This window comes from Malaya genurostris, chromosome 3 (genome assembly GCF_030247185.1).
Source record: "Malaya genurostris strain Urasoe2022 chromosome 3, Malgen_1.1, whole genome shotgun sequence".
NCBI lineage: Eukaryota > Metazoa > Arthropoda > Insecta > Diptera > Culicidae > Malaya > Malaya genurostris.
Genome location: NC_080572.1, coordinates 20795439 through 20823067, shown reverse-complemented (window position 1 = coordinate 20823067; position 27629 = coordinate 20795439). Strand labels below are relative to the sequence as shown.

Here is a 27629-nt window from a genome sequence, read left to right as displayed (position 1 = left end):
TCAGCAGCAAATTGCTGCCGCAGCACTTAACGTTCCCCTGTCTAATAACTCATTGAACTGCATCAATATTGACGAAGACTCAATACGGACGGCAATTGTAGGAATGAAAGCCTCAAATTCTCCAGGCCCCGATGGAATACCGGCAGTTATTCTTAAAAAGTGCTCGCGTGGAGTAATCGCTCCCCTCTGCAAACTGTTTCGAATGTCTCTCGCTACAGAAGTTTTCCCCAATTTATGGAAAGCTTCCTTTATGTTCCCAGTCCACAAGAAAGGCGATAAAAAGGATATAAACAACTACCGCGGTATCACTTCCCTTAGCGCTATACCAAAGCTGTTCGAAAAGGTTATACTGACACCAATTTTCAATCACTGCAAGCAATATATCGTCGATACTCAACACGGTTTCATGCCTAACCGCTCAACAACCACAAACTTACTATCGTTTTTGTCTTATGTGTTTGATGCAATGTCTAACGGTTTACAAACGGACGTTATCTACACAGATCTTTCCTCCGCTTTCGATATAATCAACCACGACATCACGGTTGCTAAGTTGGACAGACTTGGATTCAGTTCGAACATTCTTCGTTGGTTGCAGTCGTATCTTAGGAATCGTCGTTTAGCAGTTAAAATTGACGATCATACTTCCGGAGAGTTCCTCGCATCATCCGGAATACCACAGGGTAGTCATCTAGGACCGTTAATATTTTTACTGTACTTCAATGATGTCAATTTTGCCTTGGAAGGTCCTCGCTTATCGTTTGCTGATGATGTCAAGATCTATCACATCATCCGCAACTTAGAAGACGTAGCCTTTCTCCAGCGGCAATTGGTAATCTTCGCAGATTGGTGTAAAGTTAACCGTATGATTGTAAATCCAGACAAATGCTCGGCCATTACGTTCACGAGGAGAAAAATGCCATTGCATGTCGAATACTTTCTGGATGGATCCTCGATTGGAAGATCTACTAGCGTTAAGGATCTTGGCGTCCATCTCGATGAGCAACTTACATTCAAGCATCACATCAGTTACATTGTAGCTAAAGCTTCCCGTAGCTTAGGATTCTTAATGAGAATAACTAAGCACTTCACAGACATACACTGTCTAAAATCGCTTTACTGCTCGCTTGTTCGTTCAACTCTCGAATATTGCTCGGCAGTTTGGAACCCATGCTACCTGAACGGTGCTCATAGAATTGAGGGAATACAGCGTAGATTCGTTCGCTTCGCTCTTCGTCGATTGCCGTGGACCGATCCTCATCAACTACCTAGTTATGAAAGTCGCGGGTTATTAATGGGTCTCGACACATTACAAGTGCGACGAGAATTATCACGCGCTTTGATAATAGCAGATATATTCAACGGTAGGATCGACTGTCCCGTTTTGCTCAACGAAATTAATATTAATGTGCGACCCAGAGCTCTCCGCAACAGTGCTTTTCTTCGACTTCCTATACGACGTACCAACTATGGCGCAAACGGTTCTATTATTGGTTTACAGAGATCGTTCAACCGCGTTTCATCTGGGTATGATTTTAATGTGTCACGAAGCAGAATACGTACAAATTTTCTGAATATTATTAGGAATTATCATTAGGACCAAATTGTGTCTGTTGATTGTAAATAAATAAATAAACTCATTGTTTAATCGCCTGAAAGACGAAAAATTTACTATTGAAGATCAACTATCTACTTGTCGATGCTAGCGTTTGTACAGCAAACTGCAAAAAAGGCCTTCGTAGCCGATTTTTAGTGTACAGGAATATTGCTAGGCTGGTGCAACGATCTTACTGACACTAACAATCCTTCCATGCCAGGGCACGAACATCAGTATATAACGAAGATAGTGCTTTTTCCCCGGTATTCTTAATGGGGTAGGTTTGTTGAGGCCTATACCTTCTTATGTGACTTTCGGTCAGGATACAAGAATCCCGTGCAAATCACTTGTTACCTATGACAATCAGATGGCCACACGTCAGTATTGTCAAAAAGCTGTTAACTACGGTGAGACATGTGATAAACTGGACAATGAAACAACTACACCAAAGGACAACGGTGCGTCCTTCACACCAACCCCAAGCAATCCCAGTACACCTGTGATAGCCACCAAGAACAATGAAGCATCCCCTTCAACGAAACCATCAGTATCCCTTATAGAACAAAGTGCACCAGCTGCTGTTAACAACTTACCCTCCAACCAACCAGCAACTGCATCCAATGAACAACAAGATGCTTCTACAGCAACTAGCAACGAACTCAAGACGGAAATCAACAACAATACCACCGATGCGGTAATGGATGACGAGACGAGCCACGAACAAAGTGCCCCTTAATCATCGCAGGACGGAAATGGAAGCCCCTTCCCCCATAGAAAAAGGGTGACAACAAAATCCAACACAAAGAAACAATTTTTATTTAAAAAATCGGCTCAATGGTCACGTAAAGCTTGCATGCAAATAGGCAAATTTATATATATATATATATATATATATATATATATATATATATATATATATATATATATATATATATATATATATATATATATATATATATATATATATATATATATATACATATATATATATATATATATATATATATATATATATATATATATATATATATATATATATATATATATATATATATATATATATATATATATACATATATATATATATATATATATATATATATATATATATATATATATATATATATATATATATATATATATATATATATATATATATATATATATATATATATATATATATATATATATATATATATATATATATATATATATATATATATATATACATATATATATATATATATATATATATATATATATATATATATATATATATATATATATATATATATATATATATATATATATATATATATATATATAAATGCCAAAACTTCGGAACCTGTCTTCAAATTACATAAATTTGCACATCCGTCATTCTCGTCGTTTAATACAGAAAGGTAATGCAACCACTCCACTGCACTTCGAATCAATAAAAACGTGGACATAAATCAGTAGCTGCCAAACCGTTATTTTTATGCATATACTTGCTTTTAAAAAATTATTTACAAATATTTACCGCGTAATGTGATTCTATCCCTAATTGTTCATGGCTTTTTTTCTTCTGAAAAGTTTTAGAACTATTGAAAATAATTTACTTTGTCAAATATACCAAAAGTCTAGGTCGCACTGTTTCGGATATATAAAGCGTTTTTATGACAACCCCCTTAAAATCAGTTTTTTATTCATAACATGTCTCGAGTTATTTTTTATGTATACCTCGTTTGGAATAATTGTAGAAAAAAAAATCCCATATTTTTGTTGAAGGTAGTGCATAGGTTTGTTGTTTCCTGGCAAAGATATACAACATTTAACCTTTTTTTTATCTATGATACACCTTACACCGCTTACACCGAAGCGAAATATGCAACTTTATGCAGTTGATTTTTACAGAATTTATAGGGAAAGATATGCCCAATACTATAATAAAAAATCTGAGTGGAACTCCATTGTACTTACTTTTTATGCCTTTTCAAAGTTAGTTTTAGTTATTGAATTATGACAACCCCCTTAAAACTAGTTTTCTAATCATAACTTGTTATAAATTATGTTTTATACATACTTTTTTTGGAATAATTGTAGAAGATATAAAATCCCATAATTTTGTAGAAGGTAATGCATAGGTTTTTCTCTTTTCTGGAAAAGTTATACATCATTTTACCTCTTATTACCTAGGAAACCTTGTGCCGAAGCGAAATATCCAACTTAACACGTTGACTGCCACGACCATATACGGAATATACGAATATACGAGTTATCTCGTAGTTTGGCAGTCAACGTGTTAATGCAACAAAATTTTGCAATACTTATAGGAAAATATATTCCTAATCTAATTTATTTTCCAATGAGAATATCCTGAGTACAATTCGAGTGACTCATTTTCACAATGGTCATACTGAAATCATGAATGGTTAAGAAACGGAGGACGTCACGCGTCTGCTATTTCTGTAACTCACTTTTGCAGTGAGCGTAGAGATGGGCAATTCGCTCCTGAGCTATTCCAGTGAATCGAATCTTTAAAGTGGGCTGATAGCTCACAGCTCTTTTTAAAAGAACCGCAGCTCACCAGTTCACCGCACTGGTAAGCAGGGATGCCAGGTTCACAGATTATTCTGTGTTCCACAGATTTTCAACCTTTTGCACAGATTTAAAAACACAGATTTTCAGATTTCTTAAAATGGTCAAAGATTTACACAGATTCTGAAATCGATCACAGTTTAGCACCAAAAATTACAGAGCGGTAGGAAATATGGAGACCTTTTTTTTGCATACCAAAATGATTTCGATCAGCTATTATGGAAACGTACACAGATTTTGCACAGACAGGTTTTTGGCTTGATCACAGATTTTTGAAAAAACGACCTGGCATCCCTGCTGGTAAGGTGGAAACAAGCTACGAGCTGAACGGATCTTCGGCTCTTGAAGAGCGAGTTATAAATGAGAAGAAATGCGTGCATGAGCTTTTGTTTGTTCTTCCAATTGTGTATCTATCCTTCTTTAACAGATTGAATGAACCATTGTCAATAAGAAATCTTACCTCTCACTCAGTAGGCTAAGGTACATTCAGGGATGCCACTTCTACAGATATTCTCAAATATGACATAATAATAATTCGCAGACAAGTTAGTTCGCATAGCATTGTTCTTTGTGCTTCAATGATTTCGATCATGCATATGAAAGAAAAATGGAATAAGAAAAACGGCGGTTTGTTTTTAACCTTCATTTCAATCTAAATGAGCTGATGAGCTGATACATTGAATCGATTCCCTTTAGAGAGCTGATCGGTTCGGAGCTGCTTCGCACATCTCTAAGTGAGCGGCGCACGATCAACATATCGTCTTAAAAAACGTGTTGCTTCGCGATAACTCAATTTATTTACACGTTTAAAAATGAAATCTCTTCGTAAAGGTTTGTACTTTTACAAAACTTTTTCATATTTTGTTTGGAAAACATGTTTCCATTTTTTAATATGTGTTGAACTTTTGATAATTTCTCGGATTTTCAATGTTTAAAATTAACTTTGCACCGAGTTCCACTTAGATTTTTTTCTAATATTGTTAATTGTCGAAGTAAACAAAATAAAAATCACAACAATTTGCTTAAGTTGCGCGTGCAACCATGAGCTTGTTTATGTGTGTTTACGCGCACTTTGTAGTAGATACTTAGCTTATAAAGGTAGATTCTACGTAGATAAATCCAAAAAAAATCTGTTTTTAAAATAAAGTAAATATATCTCAAAAAATTATTTTTTTAGATTATTTATATCTTCAGCAAAAATAATTCAAATGTTTTTTTCTTCAAAATAAGATGGAAAAAAAATTTTTTTGTGAAAAATAAAATATTTTTATTCGAAATTGGTACTACCCCCTTAACAAAAATTAAGGTGCCACTTTCAAAAGAAGGGTAATATAATATTGTAAAACTTCTTCGAAAACACGTTAGCTCTTAAAAATCAGTGAAAGTCAGTACAGACTTTTGACCGTCTTTTTCCAGTTTTGGACCACTGTGCACTGTGAAAACCAATTTTTGAACCGAGGTCCGGAGGGCCAAGTGTCATATACCACTCGACTCAGTTCGTCGTGTACGCAAAATGTCTGTGTGCGTATATGAGCATGTGTGCTTGTAACGTTTTTTTTTTGCACTACTTTTCTCAGATATGGTGAGACCGATTTTTACAAACATAGATTCAAACGAATGGTTTTTTGGTTTCGAACAAAATTTCTGAATTTCATCCGGATCCGACAACTGGCTTAGAAATTCATGGAATTTAACAAAACTTCTGAATTTCATCTTGTTCAGACTTCTGGTTCCGGAATTGAAATGGTAATTTATTTTAAAATTCCAGTTTCAAATGACTTACTCACTTTTCTCATAGATGACGAGACCGATTTTTACGAACTTAGATTCAAACGAATGTTCTTATGATCCCATACAAAACTTCTAATTTTCATCCGGATCCGACTTCTGGTTCTGCAGTTATAGGGTATGTTAAAAATTTTATACCACTTAAGGCCATCGTCCATGTACCATACGCGAGGGTGGGTTTAGGAAATTTTCGATGGACATTTTGAAAATTTTGTCAAAACCAAAAACATACAGAACTTTGAAAAACTGTTAGCTATCTGCAGGCAAAAATGGCTGAAAAATTCGGAGGATTTTCCGGGTGTTATCAAAAATAGCTCTGAAAAATGAGTGTTTCTGTGATCCTTATGTATGTTGTTGGTTTCGGCCAATTTTTAAAATTTTTCATCGAAAATTTCCTAAAACCAGCTGCGCGCATGGTACTTGGACAATGGCCTTAATTGGGCGCAACAAAATACTTGAAGAATTTCTAAACTGGTCTAAAAACTACTCCATTCAATAGCTATTATCGGCAAAACAAACCGATTCCGGCTATTTTAGTACCCGGTTTCTGATTCCGGAAATAGTGGTCATATTTTTCCAATTGGATCTCACTCATTTTTCTTAGCAATGCACAGTGGTTCAAAAGCGCAATTTCACGCTCTTAATTGATAACTCATAGAATCGTGGTTTTTGAGATACATTATCTTCAGAAAAGTTGCTCAGAATGACAATGGTTTGACCGATTTTCACACACTTAGGTTCAAATGAAAGGTTCTGTGGTACCAAACGGAATTCCTGAAATTCATCCGGGTTCGGCTTCTTGTTCAGGTATTATTGGGTAAAGTTTGTTAAAAATAAGTTAATTTGACTTCAATAGTAGCAACCCGTAACTAGTTCTGATACCACTTAGCCCAACTATGTTGCCACAAGGGCACGAACATGTTTTTTATGTTACACTGGTCAAAAAAAGGTGACAGCAGTGTTTCTTTATAACATAAACATTGAACTAACTATCATGTGTAAGTTATCATTACTTAATTCTAACATATCTTCCATCACAGCAATGCTTTTAGGTACAAGTTGAAAAAAGGTTTAAGCGAAACCATTATAAACACGCGAGCGTATATTTAAATCGTTACTGTGAATTGATATAGTAATAACATAGATTTTACAAGATTATAACATACAATTTCGCATTGATTCAGATAGTTATCGATTAGTTTTCGCAACGTAATGATAACGAAAATGCAACCTAGAAAACTTTTGTTGGTTTGAATATGGCGAACAGAATATGGAGCCACAAGAAGTGTATAAAACATAAATAAAACCAGAATATAACTTGTTTAAAAACTACTTTTTAGTGAAAATAATGTAGGGCAAAATAGTCATTTTTGATCTATATGCACTATCGAAACCACGAAGAAAACAATATAGGGATTGAACATCGATTGTGATGATAATATGATTCTCTAAATATATGAATTCAAAATTATGAGAAATAACTCTACTTGGATTAATTTTGAGATTTCTTAACATAGGGTTATTTCGTTGTTTATTTTTAATATCTTTATTAACAGATTTTGATTGAAGGCGCATAAAAAAACAGTCAATTAAAATTGAATTCCACTCGACAGTGTTTAAATCGTTGTGAAATTTGAACCTTGTATTAAGATTGTGATTTTAAGTACTCAACTGCCTTTTTATTGCTTATAGAGAAGTATTCTGGATTCATTCAATGTTTGTAATGTCAATGGTGACTAAGTTTCAACTAGTTCACTTGAAAACATGTTGTTTTCAAGTTATGGAAAGATAAGTTATTTCTGTATGGCATTACAACGTAACGACAACTCGACAACGTAACAACAGTCGAACCGGTTCGGATAGTAAATGGCAACCGACCTTTGCCTTTACTTTCTGACATATCAGAGACTCGGATGACTCGTATCGCTAAGATGCCTAAGTTCGACTCCTCAGGTAGAAGGTAAAAGTTTAGATACGAGATGCCTTCTGCTTACTTAAATGACCCTTGTCACGTCTCACTTTTCCACACTTTATTCTTCACATCCTTTCGCTTCCTTGAGTACTATGGCTCTATAATTTCATATTCTTTCTCTTCTTATAATCTCCAGTTAGTTTGATATCGTTATAAAAAAAACGAAAAAAGTAAAAATTACTGACTGACCAGAAGTCATAAATTAAAATAAAATTAAAATAAATAACACCTTGGGTTCTGAAGCGATCAGCAATATTTTTCGATAGCAATGTGAAATCTGAACATTCATAACATTTTAATTGGCTGGCCTCAACTTTGTGAATTTTAAAACACTAATTTTTATGTCTCGATATCTCTCTAAAAATTTAACGTGTAGATCTTTGATGTCGGATAGAACCAATCTTTTTTGAACACTCTCCTTCTTCCCATTCATCATTATGGAAATACAATCCTTTTTTTCCGGGCATAACACGACTGCATTCATCAGACTGATAGAAACTTATTATTTTTTCGACGGTAGTACTCGGTAATAAAGAGCGACGAATCTTGCATCACCACTAGGCATTTGCACCATACCCTGACGATTTGCGGATTTTCAGAGCAGTTTTGGCCATGTAATTCGATACACCCAACATTTTTGCCTCTCTCATATAGAAAGGTTATGCAATCACTGTGAAAACCGACTTTTGAACCGAGGCCCGGAGGGCCGAGTGTCATATACCATTGGACTCAGTTCGTCGAGTACGCAAAATGTGTGTGTGTGTGTATGTGCGTATGTGTGTATGTAACGTTTTTTTGCACTAACTTTTCTCGGAGATGGCTGAACCGATTTTCACAAACTTAGATTCAAATGAAAGGTCTTGTGGTCCCATACAAAATTCCTGAATATTATTTGAATCCGACTTCCGGTTCGGGAATTATGGGGTAAAATGTGCAAAAAATTGTGAAAATAAGTGCACTACTTTTTCTCAGAGATGGATGAACCGATTTTCACAAACTTGGGTTCAAATGAAAGGTCTTGTAGTCCCATACAAAATTCCTGAATATTGTTTGGATCCGACTTCCGGTTTCGGAGTTATGGGGTAAAATGTGCAAAAAAATTAAAATATGTTTTCTAGCTTTTCTCATAGATGGCGTGACCGATTTTCATAAACTGAGGTTCAAATGAAAGGTCCTGTGGTCCCATACGTAATTCCTGAATTTCATTTGGTTCCGACTTCGATCCGGAAATATAGGGTAAAGTGTGTTAAAAATTGTATACCATCACTGAAAAGGACGAAAAACCGTAAAAAGTTTAGTAAATCGACCTCAAATCTTCTCCAATTAATAGTTTTTTATCAGCAGACGGTCAAACAAACCGATTTCGGTTATTGTTTTTAGGAAACGAAGAAAATTATTTTGAAGAATACCACAGTATTATATATGATAGTATGATTGATATGAGAAAGGCATCATTACACCATTAGGTGGATTAAAACAGGTTTTTTATTTTTTTTTGTTTTCCAATCGATTAATGATGATAATGATGACAGTTTTTTGTGAAGCACGTTTCTTTAGATAATACAGTTTTTATCTGTTTTGCCGTCGCAAGATCTCTTTCAAGGTCGGAAGATTTTTGTGGTTGCGCTGTTTTACTTTCACTCAAAATAAATATTTCTGAAAATGATATTAAACTGCATGATTGCATATACGGAAAGAGAGTAAAATTGAATCAATTTCATTACCGTCAAAATCAGAGTCATCCGATTCACTATTATTAGATGTTTCTTCATCAGATTGACATTCTAAATAGGAAACTGATTTTTCTTGCAATTCTGCGAGGGAACAGTGACATTCTTCTTTTGAATTTTCATGCGGCACAAATATTTTCCGACCAAATTTGAAAAACACCAGTTCCAAGTCACCCTAATTTTTCTGAGGTCGTTATAAATACGATTGTGTCTCGCCAAATTGAGAACGGGAGTGAACAAGAATTGCACATGCACGAGCCGGTTGCTCAACTTTCACTCGATTCGAATGTTCATGAACACACACATTCACAGAGCATCGGCTCTTTTTCTATAAGCAACGGTTCTTTGTTCGACGGTGTGCATTTGAACGATGCCAAAGAAATATCGTGCTCGGACAACGTTTCCGGTACTAACATGTGATTATGGCATATCGTGCGATATGCCCTTTTGAAAGTTACGAAAAATAATGCTCATTACTCAAGTTTAAAACATGAAATTCAAGCATATTGCGCATAATTTTGTAGATTGGGCTTCTATCTACGAGATTATATCGATTATTGTGTAAATGGTGGTTGTAGAGTCGAGCAATGAGCATTATATTTTGTAACATTCGCAAGGGCCCATCGTGCGATATTCGCAAGGGCCTATCGTGCGATATGCGATATTTATTACTGTGTGAAATCTATATCTCGAAACATATTTTGTTTACAAGTACAATTTTGATAGATATTGTCGATAAACGGAAATTTTTGACATAAAACTGCGAATAACTCGAAAAGTAAACATATGATCTTAACAACATTCAACAGCTTTGAGACAGCCGAGGAGACCTTCCTATTGCGACTAATTTGATTTGATTTTGTTAACAACAACCTGACAACAACAACTGACACAGACGGACATATTCATTATCGCAACAACGAAAAAAACAAAACTACATAAAATTCAATATATTGAAAATATAAACTTTGGTAAATTGGGTGACGGAGCTATTTTGGCCACACTAATATATTTCGGTCCGGTGTACATATTTCTGTTGTAATCGAAATAAAGTACATCGTGTCTCAGAATTTTAAAGATTTTTCGATTTCTTAACGTATTATGTACTCCATTTTTCAATTTACTTTATTCTGTATAGTGCACAACATTACCTCCATATCCATTTTTTGGTTAACTTCGAGAAAAAACAAAATATTATTTTTCTTCTGCAGGCAATTTGTCGATAGATGCTCAAACAAACGTAATTGGCTTGGTTTAACCAAAAATAAAAGTACTATGAAAGAATTTTTCAGGTTGTGTGTTGGTATTATTCCAGAATTACATCAGAACACCCTTATCACCGAAGTGAATTCCAGTATTTTCGCGGATTTTATTGTATTATGAAGTACGTAGAATAGCTTATTTATTATAAAGAGACGGTTACCCAAAAAAACTGTACCAAAAGTCATCTCAGTAGTCGAGCCATTACATTTTTTGCGGATAACTTGGTCTTCGACCCTTCTAGTTTCTACAAATAATTGTAATTTATGAGATGAATGTATTGTATGGTTACCCTACGTATTAAATAAATACGACTGGAAGGACTGCAATCTACGTTTTCTTTTGAGAGTAAACAAGACGAGATGCATTACCTATCCGGATACATTACACGCCTAATAAATGTCAATGCCAACATCGGGCTAAATCATAAATTTCTGACGTTTTCGAAATTATAAATAAGATAGTATCACTCTACGGTCAATGCAAACGATTCAAGCTATTCGTTGAACGTCGGACGAGGACAGCTTTATTAGAAGTAAGGAAAAAATACCAATTACCAGCACTAAATTATTCGTATTCGTCACTGAAGTGCACTACCTTCGATAATCAACAATCGAGCGCATCTCCGTCACGACTTCGCGCACTGCGCTCAGCAAGCTAGATTAGTAGCCAGACTGGGTTTCCTTGAAATTCGACATCATGGAGGGACAATTTCAAGTACACCGAACAAAAAAAAATCAGCAAAGGAATTTGAGCCATGACACATTTTCCCAAAATATCTCACATAGTAGGTTATAATTACCTTCAGTGTATCACTCTGGAAGGCAGGGTTTATAGGTGGCCGGATCGGATCTACCGAACCGCAGCAAGACATCTCGGATATTTAATGTTGACTCTTACCCCGTTCCGTAAATGTTAAAAAGTACTTTGGTACTCTTATTTTATTATTGTTTAACTATGATGTCTCGAAAATTCACACCACGTGAATCATCACTTTGTTATACTTGTTTTTTTTTCCTGACAGCTGCTAGCGAATGAGCGATATCCCTCCTTCGGTAGGTCAAGAAAATTTACGATGCAATCAGAAAGTGTAGAACTTTTGTTCTCTCTTCTTCACTTAGCAGGGAGGTTCAGCACTCAATAACAATGTAATATATGACTTTTGTGACTCCACGTGATCATGGTCGATCAAATTTTATGAGTTCAATACCACCTTCCCCACGTCACATGTTTCAAAGCAGCATTAATTCACAGAGTTTTTTTTTTCAAAGAACGTAAAAATGCCGCGCACAACAACGCTGAAGCTTCACTGGTGGCTTCTCGAAAGTGACTAGTTCAGTAATTAACTCGTATTTCGCAAAGTAAACCCCGATCTAATTATAGGTACTTTTAGAAACTTATTATTTTATTTATTTTCGGTCAACCTCTCGCATCCCTCCAACGATTACTGCGTTTGTAGCAATATTGGTCCTTTACGTAGACACCGAATAGTAATGTCACAACAGTTACAACTACACAAACAGTCCTTGGCTCAAATCTTTGGGGCGCCCGACACGAACATGATAGACAAAATTCAAGAGAGCAGTCACAGGATACCATGAACTGAATTTATTACCGATCCGACCTACCGGGTGGTGGTCATGTGAAAATTGTGTTCACTAACCGACGACCGGCGCTCAGCCGTTATGATAACCATGCGTCCGCTTTCGACCACGCTATTCAGCTAACTGCTAGATGTTTTGGTTGTTCCTTCTACGCAGTTTTCCTTACTAATGAAAAAGATTAGCAATCGCGATCCTGCGCGGAAGGTTGAGTTTTTTTTATGCATGTGTGTATATTTTTTTATTGTTGTTGTTGTCGGACGAAAGAGATCAGTCTCCCCGGCTCGAACCGTTATGGTTAGTTTCAAGGCTTCGAGGTGAGTGCTGATGATATTGGAGACATATATGATAAAGAGCAAAGGACGGTAGAATGTAAATTTTTAACTTGATACGTAAGTGAAGTAGTAAGTGATCGAAGATGGCCCCGAAGTGGTTAAAGGAAGTATTTCCAGAGTACAGAAAATTTTCAAGAAAATTTTTCATCATCAATATTTGATCAGTAAATACCAGATTCCCAAAAGAAGATTAAATAATTTAAATGAAAAAGTAGAACGAACATATAACTGATTTCCATAAGCCTTTTCGTTAATTTCCATAAAATTTGCGTTAATTTTCATTTTAGTCAATAAATTTTCTACGATTATCAAATAATCCGATTGGTTTAATCTGGGTGTTACAATGTTAGGTCTCGACTGCAAGTATTGTCGCGTAAAAGGTGAAATTCTTACCAATAAAGCCACAAAAGTATGTCAATATGTCATGTCAACATTATTGATTTGTCAACATTCATTTTGAAAAAGAAAGGCGAAATCTGTAATACTTCACACTGAAAACAAGATCTCAAAAGACTGTTTCTTGTTTCGGGAGGCCCAATGGACAAGAATGAATTAACGGCTAACTAAAAGATAATTGATTTACTGAAAAAGAACTAACGTCATATAATAAGTTTCGAAGGACCATTAAAGGTTGCTTTACAGTACTCTTAATAAAACTTCAAACTTACAATATTAGATGGTTACATTTCTCCAGTTTGAAAAGTTAATAGTATTCTATTTGTCCGCATTCGCTAAATGTTCTTAAATTCGCTGCTTTAAAATTGTTCAGTATTTTTCGGTTTGTCAAAGTTCCGTTCAATTCGGATTAGCTTGATGACAAAATCTTGAATTTTGGAATTCCTCGAAGTAAACTTATGTGACGGAAATAATATACGAAGAATGGGTCCTTTTTCAATCCACAACTACAACAATTGCTAAATCAAATTCAAAGCTATTTCATATTCCATGTGTATATTTTCGTAGATAACTTAATTCAATAAATGTAATCGATCTGGAACGTATTTATAAAATAAATACTTGCTCTGACTTGAGCAATACGATTTTGCTGTTACAGTTATGACAATAAATAAGCTTTTTGTCTAAGCTCTGCTTCTCAACAAGCAAGAATAATATGCGGACAGATAACGACATAACCAATCGTTAATTTAATTCAATTAATATGATATTTCGAAACTAAAGTCAAAGTCTAAAATGTGATAAATATAACTTTATGATAGAAAAATTTCAATAAATATACACACCAAAAAAAAATTGAATTTTACTGGTGACCTAATCCCTCATACGATGTATTTCATAAAGACCTAATTTGTCAAATGACGGAAAATCTCATTTGTAATGACTTAATGTTAGATGAGCTTAAATTTTTTTGGTTTCGACTGTAACTTGCGTTCTGCTGGCAGGTGTGACTGTATGAATTGAAATGCACCTTTTACCAGCCAAGCAGATGCATGCTTCTGTGGCTCAGTCGATTAACAGACGTACGATCCAATGATTCTTGGTTCAAGTCGCGACGGTTGCTCTCAGTAATCCTTTTTTTATATCAATGAATTTCATGTATGGAGTTTTAGACACAATATTAAATGTTCTTCCACGTAAATTTTCATGAGCTTCGACGCTCCATTTATGTGCATCTAATAAGATGTAAAATCACAGGGTTTTTTTAAGTGTGTACGTGTGAATAAGAAAAAATATGCGGATTCCGTTGACTAAACAGTTAATTCAACTGTTGATATTTGGAATTTTGTTTGGAGGCAATAATGTTGTCATGGTAAGAACTCACTTTTTTTTCAAAATTGCAACATCTTGCGCAGGTCCGCGCTAAATCAACCTATGCTTGTTCGAAGGCGCATACTTTACCCCAAATTTTACACCTATTCACAGTAGTGAAGCTTCATTTCTATGGGAAAATCACATTTTTCAAATCAAACTCAAATCAATGTCCATAACAATAACATTTTACCAATTTTAATGGAACAGTTTTGTTCTACACTATATTCCAAGCAGCTTATTCTTGAGTATCATTGAAATCGAAGGGACTGTTGAGGCTCCAGAGAAACGAATATCGTTTTCGCTAAATTATTGAAAAATTAAATTATTATTCGAAAAAGAAATGCATAAAACAGTGTTAAATGATCAATTTCTAAAAAGCAAATAAATTCAAATTCAGTCAAAACAATTTCAAATTTGAACGCGTGAATAGTATAGAGTTATATTAAACATGTAAGGATGTTTGTGTTTAAACAAACTTCCAATATAGCCAACTGGCCAGCGTTTGACCACTGTGCAACGCCGGGAAGCAATAGCAATAAAGAAATTTATGCACATTTTTTACGTACTTTTTGTACATATCACTGTATGATTCTGGAGCCGGATACCGAAGAAATTTGAATGCAAATTTGCATTACCTACACAGATATTTTGTGATCTCGAATAACTAAGTCAAATGGTATTCCGCATGTAACGCTTATACAGATGCGTTAAAAAAATGGAACACACAACTGAAGCCATTAAACTTGATACTATTACTCTGCGTGATACCGCGAAACTTCAAACAGGATATAAAACTCCCACCGTAATTGCATTTTTATATTTTCATATTTTATGACTGCAATGATGTCAAAATTGAATTAAATGATATAAATATCAATGTTTTTAAGTATGGAAAATAATTGTGTTCATCGACGAAAAAAAACAGGAAAATATTTTTGGCCTTCTCATAGAGAAACGTAACCGTAAAAACCGACTTTTGAACCGAAGCTCGTAAAGGCATCATTACTCCAGTTGGTGAATTACAACTGGTCTTTTTTCACATATATTACGAGCAACTGTTGGTTGAGTATTTTACTAGATCTGCAGATATATACTACGGTCTGTCCCCTAATGAGGTACGCAAACTTGTGTTCCTGTATACTGTAGCCAATGCCCTGAAGATACCTTAAAAATAATCAGATCAGCAAATGGCCTGGCCCGATCGGCTAACATCGTTTCTCAAACGACATCATCCCTTATAAATTCGGACACTGGAAGCCACTAGCTTAGCTCGCGCCTCAAGTTTCAATATGACGTGAAATTGTCGTGAATGTCGATAAATCAATTTGAAGGAAGTTTTTGGGCGTTTTCTTTTGGAGGCTGCAGACATTTTGAATGTTGATGAAACAGAGGTTAGGAGAGTTCAACGACCACAACGAATTTTTGCCCGGTGTGGATTTGAACAGGTAGGGATAATAATATCCCTGGAAAGAGGAACACTGTTTACCGTAGCTGTAGCAGATTCAACTGACTGAGCTGCCGGCGTGTGTATGTATTGGAATGCCGTAGCCGGGATAAATCCATTTGGTTGCCACCGATATTCCTCGCCGAGTTTTTTCCAGCGCCGACGGATGAGGAAAAAAATCGTTCCGGATAGTTCCGGACGGTCCAGTCCCGGTCGTCCAGGTATAGTGCGAACAGGCTTTTAGCCAGTGGAAATAGTATTCCACCATTTTTCGTTTTCCCCAGGTTAATTTCAACGACCACTTTCTAAATGGTGCCCCAAAAGGACGCAGTAGTGATGTGAACCAAACTTGTTGGCTGAAAGAAGAAACTTTGTGAAGTTTTGACATTTCTTGGAATATGCACGACATCCCAAGACAAGCCTGTTTATTTATTGATTGACAATCATGATTCTATTCTATTTTCAATCAAAGTTCTCAATTATTTCAAAGAGAACAATGTTACTGTACTTCCATTTCCTTCCAATTGCAACCAACCAATTGATCATAGTGTGTATGGAAATTTGTCAACTCTGTGTGCGACTACCAGGTAGCATTGCCATTAGCTTGCACTAAGAATAACATCAAGGCAGGGTTCCCCAAGTGACGGTGTACAATATTTAATACACTTTACCTCATAACTCCGGAACCGGAAGTCGGATCCGAATGAAATTCAGGCATTTCTTTTGGGACCGTGAGACCTTTCATTTGAATCTAATTTGTGGAAATCTGTCAAACATTCGCTGAAAAAAGTGAGTGAGATCCATTTTAGAATATATGATCACTATTTCCGGTGCTTCCGGAACCGGATTCCGGGAACCAGGATTTCCGGAATCGGTTTGTTTAGTTGTCTACTGATAATGGCTGTCGATTTGTGCAGTTTTGATACCAGTTTAGAACAACATTTGCGTTTTTTGCCGGTTTAAGTGACGGTGTACAATATTTAACTGAATTCTGATGCAGATAAAATTCAGGAATTCAGTATGGAACCATGAGACCTTTCATTTAAATCTAAGTTTGTGGAAATTAGTCAAACCATCGCTGAGAAAAATGAGTGAGATCCATTTTGGAATATATGACCACTATTTCTGGTGCACCCGTAATCGGAGATCGGGATCCAGGATAGCCGGAATCGGTTTGCTCTGTTGTCTACTGATAATGGCTATCGATTTGTGTAGGTTTTAGACCAGTTGAGAGAAAGTTTTGCGTAGATTGTTTCGCCGGTTTAAGTGAAGGTGTACAATATTTAGCACACTTTACCCAGAACCAGAATTCTGATTCAGGTGAAATTCAGGAATTCTGTATGGGACCGTGAGACCTTTCATTTGAATGTAAATATGTCAAAATCGGTTCAGTCGTCTCCGGGAAAACCTAGTGAGATTATTTGACACATACACACACAGACATTGTTCAGCTCGATGAACTGAACAGAATGGTATATGACACTTGGCCCTCCGGACCAATTTTTACTAGTCGGGTTTGCAAGTGATTGCATAACCTTTCTATATGATAAAGGCAAAACAAAAATAAATAACAATTCGCGACGAATCACCTCAAAATCGATAATTTCAATTTTGTTTCATTAAAATGATAAATGCAGTTTCTGTTAATATACTCAATTAAAACACGAGTAAAGCAAGTTCCTATCCATATTTGACTATTTTATGTGTAATCATGTATGTTCCAACTGGCCCCGTCTTTGTTGTTGGAGTGCGATAGAACATTTTTTTCACTTACTTGAACAACTGTTACAGTAACAGTAACTGAAAGTATGAACATCAAAAGAACGTATTTTCACCAAGCAAAATGTTGCCAGTTAAAATTTAAAATAAGAAAAAATAACGCATTTCGTCGATTACGTCACTTACAGCATTATATCTCCGGAAGCAAAAGGAACAACCACTTGATCATCGTAGTTGATTCACAACTTAAAAGTCGCTTTCAAATGAGCTTAGGCTTGTAAAATTGGTTCAGCCAAGGTTCAGAAAATTGTGCGGGACCAGAAGCGACAGTCACTTGATCTTCTGTATATAACACTAGGGGTCTCCGAAGTTTCGATCAAAAGTCGGTTTCCCCAGCAATTCTATTACCTTTCCATAGAGAAAGTCAAAACTTCAAATAAATTATTTCAAACCTATTCCATAAAACACGAGTGGCCCAAAACTTCCGATTCTTCCCTACTCACAAGTAAATTATAATTACTCAACAGTTGAATCGTATTTACTCAATTTCATATTGAATGCGGTTTGCTAAATTTTAGCTTATTGAACGAAACACTCGGGGGGTTTTGATTTTTGGTTTTTAGCAACAATGAAGGGAGCGAATGAAAGAAAAGATTCAAAACAACTAAAAATTAAGTAGAACGAAATCAAACAACCGGTAGTTTTTATCTTCTGTGCATGATTTTCTGTTTTTACAAGTCACGATTATTGAATTAAGCACAAATCTAAATGTTAAAATTTTAACTATATTCGAAGATTGGACTCCAGAGGAAGTGGCAAAAACAGGATTTGCATCATAACAGTAAATTATTTTCAAGTACAATAAAATAATTACAGCTCGAATGCAGGGCGAGGGCAGTTTTTTCAACAAACAGAAAAATTAATATATTGATTCTAATAATAGTATGGAAAGCGTCATGTTTTGATTGCTTTTACATTCAAATTATTTATTGTTTATGAAAGCAAAATAAAAACTGATGAATTTATAATCCAAACAAATAATATTTACAAATTTATAACAAAATATACATCGGAGATCAATTCGTCGAATCGAATTAATCTTTAAACAACAAAAGATGGATCATAACATATGCCAAAACAAGCATTAAATTCACAAAATATTTCTCTTTCATCCCACCCGGAGCTAACATTCTTTTGGTCATTCATTTGTTCAGAGTGTTTCGTTTGCTCCATCCACCATTCGAACACCTACAGCGGAGGAGGTACGCATCTTTCGAAAGTGTTTATTGGCTTATATACCACTAATTACCAATTTACATCCATTGAAAACAAATCGTATGTAACCATCAGCTTATTCAACCTTGTAAGATAAATAAACCCACTTATGGCTGAAAATACTTCCCTACTAGTCGTAACAAACTTTTTGTTTACCGATTAAGTCCCGGTAAGATGGCTACCTACGGTCTGCGTTATATCATATCGCAATTCTAAGGTATCAATCCGACACATATTGCACAGGTTAATGAAGTTTGAAATTAATCAACCAACCGAGCAAAGAACATCGTGTCTAGTGACGAGTAACTCTAGTACCAGTTTCGTTTTTCGGCTTTCCTAAAAGAAACAGATGCTCTCTTGCCTAGGAAGAGTGTCAAATCTTTTTCCCATGGTCCGCTTAAAATCACTGTCGATGATCTGAATAGCACAGCGACAACATTTCACGATGTAAGCGAGCTAGATCTCTCTCGGAATATTTCAACGAGTTATTTTTTTTAAATTTTACCGTTCCCACCAAAAGTAACCTAATTTATGACACTAGGATTGGATGCTCCACCTTTCCATCAAGAATAAAAATAAAGTAATTAATAAACACAAAGCTGACCACCGGTGAACTGAGTGTCGATGCCAGAGCGCCGCAGAAAATTAATTATATGTAACTCTCTTAAAAGTCGCAATAATGTGATTACTAACGAGCTGGATTGAAGGAGACACGCGTTGACGATTTGTTTTCATTTTATTTTTGTCGTTATAACACCCTGTTTATCATACATTCTTAGAAATAAAATGTAAATTCCGCTCTCGTGACATAGTTCTACGATATCAAGAATCGTACCACCGCCAGTCACATGAACAATTGTTTTTTACACATTGCGTCACAATATCTTACCGCCTGATCAAACTAGAATAAAATTCTTCATCCTATCCCAGCTCACTAACGTCATCAAACCGTTATAGAAACGACATTCCCAAGCGACGGCAATGGGACACGTCATCGATAATGGCAAAGAAGTGGCAAAGCGACGAGTTTGAATCGACGGAAACTTACCCTGGCTGTCAAATAAAAAGTTTTTTTTTCTTCAAGGCGTGCTTGTTACGGTAGTTAGTGGTTGTAGTCGGTATGAGTACTTACATCTTCGATCGGGCACTGATTATCTAGAGGCACTAGTGGTTTCTCGGGTACTGGTCTGGTAGCGTAGTAGTAAGCGGTCGCCGCAGCCACACCGGTCAGTGCAATGGCGCCACCGGGTCCGCCAACATACCGAAGGCATTCGTCGAGATCATCAACTATGAAGGCAAAACAGAAAAGAACAAAACGAGCTTAGTGCGATGTGTTCCAGCTAATGAAGAACGTTAGAAAAGCTTTATCATCATTTCGCCTGCACTTAGGCTACAAATAATACAAAAGCTAAAATTCATGCAGCTGCCACCTGTTTTTATAATTTATCTGATTTCCCATGAAGAAGATTAAACAGATTGATCTCTATGATCGAATTCGCATAAAAACAAAAAAAGTTTTAATGTAAAATTATGCTTTGAATTTAATACTTTCCATGCATCGAATAAAGTAGATAATTGATTTTCGAACATTTTTAAAAATCTTCCAGCTTCACTACATTTAGTAGACTATTTCTTGAGCTTTTATCCTAGCACATACTATACCATATATTCCACGGCCACATTCTATGTTCGCTGCAACCCTTTCTATTCACTAGCAGTTCCGTCATTCAAGTCACTTAAAATTCGGAAAATTAATGAATTTGTAATTGGCGGAATTATCTAGCTGAGCCAGCAATAACTACCTTCGATGAAATTTCATCATTCGGTTCAATCAAGGCAATATGATCCTGAATATGAAACGCAAGCCAACAGTAACCTGCACCATACATAAGATTGTTACCACCGAACAACTTGTGTTTTTCCCTACTCACCAATTTTCAATAGAGCAAGGGGTTTGAAAACCATCTGCTTAAAAGCAACGTGGAAAGTCGGCTGAATCTTGCTTAAAGTCAAGTTACGAGCAAGTGTTTGACGATTGGAATCTGAATACCATCGCAGACAGTCACCCTATACCACACAGTCAAGTTTTTCCGAATATGTTATCCGGTAAACAAATGTTCACTTATATGGTGTATTGACTCAAATTACACCCCAAGAAAATATTCAGATAAATCCACCCATTTAACCTATCATCTCCCAACTTTTAGATAATAAAATCAAAGGTGTCATTTAATTTTTTCTCAACAAACGAGCTTCACTCTTACTCATAAAGTCTTGTGCAACGTTTGTACCAACATTTTTTTGCATGGAAGTTAACGAATATATTCTAAAATGTCAAATGACAGAAGGTCGAATGATAAAACGTCGATGAACAAAAGGTCGAAAGAACAAATGGTCGAATACGAAAAAAATCGATATAACAAAACGTCGAATATAAAGAAAGGTCGAATGTAACAAATAGTCGAATAACCATAAGGTCGAATACACCATAAAGTCAAAAGGAACATAAAGTCGAATATAACGGAGGATAGAATAAAACAATAAGTCGAATACAATGTAAGGGTGAATTCTGGGTGTGTTGAATGGCATATATCCACTGAATATCAATATCAAATTAATCGCCAGGGTTAAGCTGGGGCAAAGTATGCGGCTCTAAAAGTCGATAATGGAATATCGTAGCAAAATGATGCAAAGTGTTTATTCTCCAATTTTAAATTGTTGTTGGTAATCACTATCACTCGCTGTCGGAAAACTACTTTGGAATCATTCATTTTGCGTGCTGTGTAACTGAATGTCGAAATGGCAGTTCGGAAACTTATGAAATATTATTGACAAATAGAGATAGACCGAAACTGTCATCCGATGGATGCATTTACCACAAACAGGTATATACAGATATATAATTTGCAAAAAAAAGGAATTGCTCACAAAATTTGTCTGCGTACTATTTGCTTAACATAATGTCCATTGGTCATTCGAAGCTAAGGTAGTCACTGAAAATACGTTGTTAAATGTACTAGTCACTGACACTAGATTCAAATAGACAAGATTTTTAGATATTTCGAAATATTACTATGTGTGATATATAATGATCCGTTCGATTCAAAAGATACATTTGAGAAAACCTATTCATAATAAATTAATACGAATTATTGTAATAGTTCAGTCGTGCTGTATGTTTTATTTTTATTACTTTATCAGGCTTAAACCATAATCTCGAAACTGACACAGAAGCGCATATGTCAAAGAACCCAACGATTCGTCGGTTCTTAACCGAAGGATCCTTTGTCTGAGAGCGATTTCGATGAACTTTTGGAAGAATTCACAAAAACCTTAGATGAAGTCCCATTTCTTTGGGAGAATTAGCATAGCGAACATGGCCGAATACTGTTGTTTTCAACCAGTGAAAATATTCGTCGATTGGCAGGTGAGACAAGACGATTCGTTCCGCTGGTCAACTTTTTCTTACCTAGCACCTAGCAAAACCGAGCGAACCTATATAGGTTTTCGAAAATTGCAAAATCTTTCAATGTTACTTATACATCAGTCACAGATTTTGAAAAGGCAACAATCAATAGTTTGTCAAAAGTATTTCCGGATTCTCAACAAAAATAATGATTTTTTTTATTCAATATTATAATATAATTTTTAAGGCACACTGCTTAAGCTCTAAGATGCCAAGGGTATTTACTAATCTTAATTACGACTAACTTAAAGCTAGAATAGTATCATTATGTAATGTAGCGGTAGCGGATTCTCGAGAAGCGATCGGTAGTGGCCGGTGAATTGAATGTTGCATGAGGGTCTTCCATATGCCGTTGGCGAAGATCCATGTTGGCCGCATCCTTCGGTCCGTGTGGGTCCGCGGGAAACACCCCCAGGCTACGAAGGCCCGGCGGGTGGCCCGCATGCTGGTTTTCGACTGGGGCGGCCTTCCGTGGACGATGATGGTGATGTTACGGAAGAGAATGAAAAAAAAAATAAATATTGTGGAAACGGGGTAAAAAGGGGATGTGGGAACAAAATGTTTGAAAACGATAAAGATCTAATTAGTTGCCATCGAGATGGTGAAGAGACAGGGAAGGGGTAACGAAAAAGTTAGTGACAAAAAAAGAACTTGTTAGTTCCAATGAAGATGGTGGACAGGGACGGGGATCGAAAGAATCAGGCGGATGTTAGTGTCGAACCTGTAGGTGGAGTTTATACTTTCTTAACGAGGGATAACACATTACACTTGTATATCAATGTGTTTAAGGTACTGGTATATGAAAAGCATATATAAACTATCCCGACTCGCCAACACATCCCGAACCGGAACCTCAGGCGGTCTACCTCGGGCCCTAAGGGATTCCAGTAACTTCGACCTGGCGTCACGATACTCTACGCACGACCACACGACATGCTCGATGTCCTCGTAACCGTCGCCACAGGTGCAGAGACCGCTCTCCGCAAGCCCAACACGCCGGAGATGTGCGTTGAAAGTGTAGTGATTTGACATGAGCCGCGACATAACACGAATGAAATCGCGACTCACGTTCATCCCCCTGAACCAAGGTTTCGTCGATACCCTAGGGATAATGGAATATAGCCATCGTCCCAGTTCGCCATTGCTCCATGAAGTTTGCCAACTTTCGAGAGTTTTCTGACGAGAGATACTGAAAAATTCATTGAAGCAGATTGGTCTTTCATAAATATCACCTTCTAATGCGCCCACCTTAGCCAATGAGTCTGCCTTTTCATTGCCTGGAATGGAACAATGCGAAGGGACCCAGACTAACGATATTAAATAAGACCGTTCAGATAAAGTTCGCAAGTGTTCCCGTATTTTCCCCAGGAAATATGGGGGATACTTTCCTGGCTTCATTGCCCGGAGAGCTTCTATTGAGCTTAGACTGTCCGTGACAATGTAGTAATGGTCTTTGGGCAAGGTTTCAATGATCTCAAGGGTGTACTGAATAGCAGCTAATTCTGCGACGTAAACTGAAGCCGGATCATTGAGTTTGTGAGAAGCAGTGATGTTTTGATTGAAGATGCCGAAGCCTGTCGACCTGTTGATGTTTGAACCGTCAGTGTAAAACACGTTTTCACAGTTGACTGTTCTAAATTTATTATAAAAAATATTTGGGGCCACTTGAGGGCGCACGTGATCCGGGATTCCACGAATTTCTTCTCTCATGGAAGTGTCGAAAAACACAGTAGAATCAGAAGTATCCAAGAAATGAGCACGATTGGAAACAAACGAAGAAGGATTAATATTCTGAGCCATGTAATCAAAATACAAGGACATAAAACGGGTCTGAGAATTGAGCTCGACAAGCCTTTCGAAGTTTTCAATCACCATCGGATTCAAGATGTCGCATCGGATTAGCAATCGATATGAGAGATCCCAGAATCGGTTTTTCAACGGTAAGACGCCCGCGAGCACTTCGAGACTCATCGTATGAGTCGACTGCATGCAACCTAAGGCAATACGCAAACAACGATACTGAATTCTTTCCAGCTTGATGAAATGAGTGTTCGCCGCGGATCGGAAGCAAAAGCATCCGTATTCCATCACGGACAATATCGTTGTTTGGTATAACCTGATCAGGTCTCCTGGGTGGGCACCCCACCATGATCCGGTTATTGTACGAAGAAAATTGATTCTCTGTTGGCATTTTTGTTTCAGATACCTAATGTGACATCCCCAGGTGCCTTTGGAGTCGAACCAGACCCCGAGATATTTAAATGTGAAGACCTGAGCTATGGTTTCACCCCCTAGTTGAAGCTGTAATTGTGCTGGTTCTCGCTTCCTTGAAAATACAACCAGCTCAGTTTTCTCCGTAGAGAACTCGATACCCATTTGAAGAGCCCATGTCGACAAGTTGTCGAGGGTATCTTGCAATGGTCCTTGGAGATCGGCAGCTTTGGGTCCTATAATAGACACAACGCTGTCGTCGGCAAGTTGTCTTAGCGTGCAAGATGTGTTGATACATTCATCAATGTTGTTCACGTAAAAGTTGTATAAAAGGGGGCTTAAGCATGAGCCCTGAGGAAGACCCATGTAACTGAATCGTATTGTCGACAAATCACCATGCGCGAAATACATGTATTTCTCGGACAACAGATTATACAAAAAGTTATTCAAAATTGGTGAAAGACCATGCTGATGCAACTTCTCAGATAGGATGTTTATGGAAACTGAATCAAAAGCCCCCTTGATGTCTAGGAAAACTGACGCCATTTGTTCTTTACGAGCAAATGCCATTTGAATTTCGGTTGAGAGCAACGCAAGACAATCGTTCGTTCCTTTGCCCCTGCGGAAGCCGAATTGTGTATCTGAAAGTAAGCCATTAGTCTCGATCCAATTGTCTAGACGAAACAGAATCATTTTTTCGAACAATTTCCGGATACAGGAAAGCATAGCAATCGGCCGATACGAATTGTGATCGGAGGCTGGTTTCCCTGGTTTATGAATGGCAATAACTCTTACTTGTCTCCAGTCATGTGGGACAATATTATCCTCAAGAAGCCTATTGAATAAATTCAATAAGCGCCTTTTGGCAGAGTCAGGCAAATTTTTCAACAAGTTGAATTTGATTTTGTCTAACCCCGGAGATTTATTGTTACACGATAAAAGCGCAAGTGAGAACTCGACCATCGAAAAAGGTGTTTCGTTTCTGTTTGATGAAGCGACGCGAATGATTGTCTGTTCCGGAACAGAGTCAGGACATACTTTTTTAGCGAAATCGAATATCCAGCGGTTAGAATATTCCTCGCTTTCGTTTGTGGTGTTTTTGTTGCGCATTCGTCGGGCTGTGTTCCAAAGAGTGCTCATTGATGTTTCTCTCGATAATCCGTCTACGAATCGACGCCAATAACCGCTTTTCTTCGCTTTAATCAAGCTTTTCATTTTAGCGTCTAATGCCGCGTAGTTTCTAAAATTATCAGGTGTTCCGTTTTTCCTAAACTCGACAAATGATGAAGTTCTCTCCGCGTTTAATTCTGAGCACTCTTTGTCCCACCACGGGTTGGGGGGACGGATGTTAGTTTTCGCGCCGGGTACACGTTTCGTCTGAGCTTGAGTCGCGGTGTCGAGAATCAAGCCAGCCAAAAACGTGTATTCTTCCTCCGGAGGAAGTTCTTGTGTTGTTTCTAGATTCTCAGATATCAAATTTGCGTAGCATTTCCAATCAATGTTTCGTGTGAGGTCATACGAAACATTGATTGTTTCCGATGGTCTTAATCCGGTGGCGATTGAAATTACGATAGGCAGATGATCGCTACCGTGGGGATCAGGGATTACCTTCCACGTGCAATCCAACCGTAGCGATGTCGAGCAAAGGGATAAGTCTAGCGCACTTGGTCTTGCTGGTGGTGCAGGAATTCGTGTCATTTCTCCCGTATTAAAGATTGTCATATTGAAGTTGTCGCAGATATCATGGATCATAGTTGATCTGTTATCGTCGTGAAGACAGCCCCATCCCGTACCGTGTGAGTTAAAGTCTCCTAAAACCAACGTCGGTGCGGGAAGAAGCTCTATGATATCATTGAGCCGCCGATGCCCAACCGAGGCTCTTGGGGGAATGTAGATGGAAGCAATGCAAAGGTCCTTGCCTTTGATTGTAACATGACATGCGACAACTTCAATACCTGGTATCGAGGGGAGGTTAATGCGATAGAAAGAATAGCACTTTTTGATCCCCAAAAGTACTCCTCCATAGGAATCATCTCGATCCAGACGAATAATGTTAAAATCGTGGAAGTTTAAGGGTATTTCAGAAGTTAGCCAAGTTTCGCACAATGCAAATGCGTCACATTTCAGATTATTTACTAGAAATTTGAAAGGATTTATTTTTGGGATGATACTTCTACAATTCCACTGTATAACAGTGATTGTATCCGTGACCTCGGTGGGTGTCTTAGCCATCGAAGGATACGATCGCTGAAAGAAGGGGCCATTTTGCAGTCAACTGCTTCAAGAATGTTTTAACTGTAGGAATAAAAGCCATTATCAGGCTTTTAAGAGGTTCATAAATATTGAAAGTAGACATGATCCAGTCCACAATATCAGAGAATTTAACAAACCCAGTATTTGGTAAATTTTCTGACTGATCTTTAGGGACTTTCAGGGGTTTTGAAGTCCCAGGAAGTGATGGAAATTCTTGCTCGGAATTTAATTTTCCAAGGCCTGGAGCTTTTTTCTCTGGTTTTTTGCCATCACTACCAGTTGTTGTAATTTTTCGAAACCCATCAGAGGACATCTTCAAACCCTTACTAGGGAGCTTTTGAGAAGATTTATTTCTTCTCTTTCTAATTGATGAGCTATGAGGGACAGCCGAAGATGTACCTTTGAGGGGGTCATCATATTCGCTCTCGTCAGTTGACAAGTAAGCGTAAGGATTTTCGGTAGGTGGCGTAGCACATTTCAACATTTCCGCAAAAGAGCGTTTGGAATGTTGCTTGAGTGAACGCTTCATTTTATCCTTAAGCAATTTGTACACGGGACAATCAGAGATGTCATGCGGCCCCTCCTTACAGTAGAGACACTTTTCATTGTCTCCACTGCAGGAGTTATC

The 27629-nt window shown here is 37.0% G+C and overlaps 1 protein-coding gene across 8 annotated transcripts in view; it reads right to left on the bottom strand.

Moving 5' to 3' along the window:
• LOC131436365 (long-chain-fatty-acid--CoA ligase 1) overlaps positions 1 to 27629 on the bottom strand; it is an 82444-nt gene that overhangs the window by 21219 nt on the left and 33596 nt on the right. For 7 of the 8 annotated variants that reach the window (XM_058605048.1, XM_058605053.1, XM_058605049.1 and 4 more), the window contains one exon: positions 20204 to 20358. In XM_058605048.1, the coding sequence (XP_058461031.1) occupies positions 20204 to 20358 (155 nt within the window). Of the gene's footprint in view, positions 1 to 11729; positions 12638 to 20203; positions 20359 to 27629 lie in introns of those variants that run through there. The other variant, XM_058605055.1, reaches the window with a different exon arrangement.